At 40.9% G+C, this 4709-nt stretch overlaps 1 protein-coding gene and 1 long non-coding RNA gene across 2 annotated transcripts; one reads left to right on the top strand and one right to left on the bottom strand.

The window, feature by feature from the left end:
* The first annotated feature begins 2030 nt into the window (after positions 1 to 2030).
* LOC117147732 lies at positions 2031 to 2584 on the top strand. The gene is made up of 2 exons (XR_004459865.1): positions 2031 to 2138; positions 2201 to 2584. It is a non-coding gene; the product is annotated as an uncharacterized LOC117147732 (long non-coding RNA).
* A 310-nt stretch (positions 2585 to 2894) lies between these two features.
* On the bottom strand, positions 2895 to 3758 carry LOC117147074 (protein CDV3 homolog). The gene is given in 2 exon segments (XM_033313838.1): positions 2895 to 3677; positions 3680 to 3758. Coding segments are annotated over 2 exon segments (723 nt in total). The 5' UTR covers positions 3726 to 3758; the 3' UTR covers positions 2895 to 3000.
* Between the last annotated feature and the right edge of the window lie 951 nt (positions 3759 to 4709).

Below are 4709 nucleotides of genomic sequence, written 5' to 3'. Positions count from 1 at the left end.
CGCTGGATTATTCAGACAGGCGAGTGACCACAACAGACTTCCTTTGAAGGTATTTGGCCAATTTATTAATCAGAGATTTATTTTTATTACCTCAAAAGTTCCTGTGTTGCCTATAATAATAATATAATAATAATATGTTTAAAGAGTCCAGATTGTGTATTAAGATTAGTTTCTATTTATAATGTTACTCATTATAATTTTTATAATTAAACAAATAATTAATATTTTGTGAATTTAAATTAAATGAATTAAAATAAATTGGCTATGTAGAATCTAAGTGTGCACCTGTAGCTTTCCTAATTAAATATGTGTGTATATTTTAAAATTTATTGTGCAATTATGCATTATTGGTTATTATTAAAAATTTTAATGGAGTTTTCTTCCGCTTTTAAGCTGTGAGTTACAAACAAATAAATCAAAAACATAAGAACGGAACAAAAAACTTATCGCTCCAAAACTTCCGCTGCACGGACGCTCATAAAATGGCGGACATTGAACTTCTGAGCGGGCTGGAACAGGCATTGCTGAAAACTGTAAAAATGCCAGCGAAGAAGACGGAAAAAACAGCAGAAAAAAGTCACATCAACACGAAACATTAAGCTTCACAGTCACAACATATTCGGCTCTTCGATGCATTTTCCTTAAAGTCGCCACGGAGTTCAAATCGAATGGGAGCGCACGCGCCTGCAAGTATGCAATGCTGTAATACGAGACCAACACGCGATGGAGATGATGTTTGGCCACGGAAGGGGGTACGGGAATTTTCCCGGGGTATTCGGGGTTCCGGAATCGGAACAGAAAATAAGCTCAACCAGACGAAAGGGCCACCACCAAACGAACGGGCTATTTACGAAGGGCGGAAGTGCTTTAATTTAATGTTGGTAAAAGATAAGAAGTTAATCCGATCAAATTTTCCTTGCCTTTTCTTTATTTAATTCGATTAAGAAATAGACGTGATAGTGATGTTGGAAAATCGATGTACATTCGGTTTATAAGTAAATCAACTTGTAAAATGTAGAGAATTGAGTAATCCTTCAGTTTTTTTTACTTACTCTCTTAAATTTAAAAAAATTAAGAACTTCAAGATTGTTTAATTAATAATCCCTTTACAATCAGCTTTATAGCTTATTTTGGATGAAAACGTGAGAAGTGTTGGGGTAATCGACTCAATTAGCTATTTTATAAGCACACTTTGCACACTCCCGCGCCAGCCAAACAAACACAAAACTCAATTAGATGCCATAACTAAATCATCACAAACACATTTACGCCAGCAAGAGCTCTTTTCAGTTGAAGCCCCCGGTTGGCAACCAAGAAACGTGGCAAAAAAAAAAAAAAGAAAACAGAGAACCAGGTCAACAACAGAAACAACATGAGCAACAATTTTGAAACAATGAAATGACGACAACGACAGAAGCGGCAAGGCATGCCTGGAAAATTGCTTGAAATGCTCAGAAGCCAGAGTGGAAATAGGGTTGGGGAGTCGGAAAAGTGGGTGGTCTTGGTGGGCATTCCAACATGTGACGCACGTGACAAAACTTGTCAAGTGACTTTACTTCACTTTGACTGCGAATCCCGGCTCTGTTGTCCGTAAACAAGAAGACGGAATCCCGGGCTGCGAAGAAAAATAGGTTTGTGTGCATTGCCCAACACAAAATGCTTAAGAAAACTCTGCTCTCGGTAAAACAATGAAAGGTGGGGCAAAGAGGAAAAATCAGTCGCGGCTTGGCTTTTCCGACTTGTTGCGCCTTTGGCTAAATTATGACATCGAGAGTTTTAGGGGAATGGGAAGTCCTTCGAGACGCAGTGAAGTATTTTTGGAGGAGCAATGGAGTGGAATTTTATGGGACATACAAACAAACGGGAACGGTTTTATGAATTAAAATTCTTGAAACAAATTAGATAAGAGGCCTCGTAATATATAAAATGAAATTTTAAAATTTCGAAAAATGCTTTTTAAAAGAAGGCCATGAATTACAAAATAGAAGGCCATGAAATCAAAGTTAAATCTGTAGCACTTAGTGAACCAGGCGAGTGGGTTTAGCTCATTCTAGTTTCGGTTCTCCAACAGAAAACATCTATTTGGACGACTACCAAATTTCTGGGACTGAAAATCCTACTTCCGTAATCAGGCTAATGTGAGTGTGAAAAATCAAAAAATTTCTTTCTTGAAAATATCCCCGATTCGTTTCGTTTTCAGAACATAATGTGCAATCCAGGAATGTGCTCGATGCCCGGCACTTGCTGTGGACCGACTGGCGGACTGGGACCCTGCCTGCTCTGCGGACCCTACAATGGCCAGTGGTTCCGTTCGGTCAACCACTGCTGTGGTCCTTGTGGCCCATATGGTTGCTGCTCGTGCTACGGACCGTATGGAGGACATTGTTAGCCTGCTTAGAAGGAATGTAGGTTTTCTTTATCCGCGATCTGGAACAGGAGCTTTAAAGATTGCAGCCGTGAGGCCTCGTCGAAGATGAGGAGCCATGCTGAAAAGTTTTCAGGCGAAATGGATCCAAAAATTTGTGTTCGATGAAAGATTATGCCATCGGAAATAGATGTTAATAAATTCAACGTATAATTCTAAGATCGCGCACTATCATTTCACTTCATATATTGCTATCAACAGGCTTAATATACCCAATTAAATATTTAGCATGCATTCTGTGGAAACAATCACAAAATTCCATGTCGTAATTTGCCGTTTTTGGGTTTCTTTACAGTCCGCCGGGTGCATTTAGGGCTAAGCCCCATTTGATTGTAAATATTTGGCTCGTTTACGGCTAACGACACGTCGGGGACCAGCCAAAAAGACGTGTAATGCTAATGGGCCTGTTGAGTGCAAATTTGTTTACGAGTAAAACGCCACTAAAACAGAGGGGCGGCTGATTGCTTTCAATTTTATTTAATCGAGGCACCGCATCAGATCAACCAGAGAAATTGATATCGTTAAACATAGTGAACACAAACGGTAAGTTTAAAGAGTTTATCATCGTGATAGGGCTACTTGGTGCGTTTGGTTGTTTTGCTAAGACTGGGGAAATACTCGTCACTGTTGAGATCAGGAGCTTGAGGTTTTCCCGACATCTTGGATGGAACCTTGCGCAGACGGCTCTCAGCCTGATCCCGGTGATTGAAGTCACCTTGGCTCTGGCGGAGAGCAGGTGGTATGTAGATTTGACTCTTAACCTCGGACGGTTCTTTCTTATTCGGCTGCTCCACGGACATCGGCTCCTTCTGCTCCTTCAGCTCCTGTTGCCTAAGTGGCTGCTTCATTTTCACCCACGGACAAGTGGTATTGCCGATGTCATCATCAAGTTGCTGACCCACGTCCATGCCATCGCCACCTGTATCGTTCTGCACCGAATCTTGAGCTTTGACCTCGCCGACGGCCAATTGAGTCAGAATTGCTGAGGCAGAACTGTGGCGCAAGCTCATGTGCTGCATACGATTATCCTCTGTAAATTGAGACCATTCATCCTCCTCTTCAACAGATTCATTTGGGTAAAGAAGTGAAAATTCTAACGATTTCATAGCCGATCCTGTAGTTTCAGTTGGCCCCTCTGTACGATTCTCGTTTTCCAGACTCTTTACGTAATCGTCATCCGTGGCCAACTTTGAAGATTCCTCCAGCGTTTTGTACAGCTCATCGGTGGCCAAGTAATTGGGTTTTTTTTTTTAGTTTTTTTATTGTCTTTCTTGGCAAAGAAATCATCAAGACTGGCCATTCTGCTCAGCTTATTTTCCGAATTTGTTGTTGACGGTACCAAAATTTCTTGAAAGTGACTTTAAGCTTCAATCGTTTTGAGTGCTGTTTGTGATGTTTAATTCAATGTCTACTTGTCACATAGACAAATAAATATTAAATAATAAACAAAATGATGTAGTTACAGATTCTCTGAAAGGAAAAATAAACATGTAGAACTAAAATGAAATGATAAGTGCATGATGTGGGTAACTATATTAGCTGCTCCTTCTTAAGTTCTTGTAACACCTAGTCTAAAATAACAGACATATTTAAAAATATTCTTATAGATTTTTTCGCCATCTATGCCATCTTTTTTACTCCATAGCCATGGCTATATTATCCGTGCACTCAAAAGGCGTAATAACATAATTTGAGACATGGACTATGCACTGGTTACTGTGGGCAATGGTATCTGCTATCTGGTGGCATATGCCACTAATTAGAATTATGTGCGCGTAATGCCCCGGCCACGCCCCTTTTGTGCATCCACTGCATACGCCCACTTGGCCCTGTGGGCGTGGGTGTGCTTGTGTGTGAGTCGAGAGAGCCTTTTTACGCCAGTGTGCCGTGTTACGAGTAGTCACATATGTTCATTATGTTTGCCAGCCGACAAGTGGGAAGTAGATGGCGCCCGAGCAGGAGGTCCTCCTCGAATCCTCGACGTCTGCTTGAGTAATTACCAGAAACAGGAACGCAATGTGAATTCAGTGGCGGGACCTGCAAGTGCAGGTCGTCCTTGTCGTCATGGCAGAAGCTTTTTATGAAATGACGATGACATACAACAAAGGCGCTGGTCAAAAGACTGCAAGCATTCGTACATATATGTTATAGAACACCGCCACAACATCCCATGAACATGTCTCTACTTAAATTTATTATTTAATTAGTGCAACCAGATGAGCGTGTGTCTGTGTGGGTGCAAGCGTATCACATAAAGACTTGTAGAGAATATGGTCCTTGCTCA

Source organism: Drosophila mauritiana, chromosome 2L, assembly GCF_004382145.1.
Source record: "Drosophila mauritiana strain mau12 chromosome 2L, ASM438214v1, whole genome shotgun sequence".
In the NCBI taxonomy this organism is placed as follows: Eukaryota; Metazoa; Arthropoda; class Insecta; order Diptera; family Drosophilidae; genus Drosophila; species Drosophila mauritiana.
This window is presented reverse-complemented; position numbering and strand designations above follow the sequence as displayed.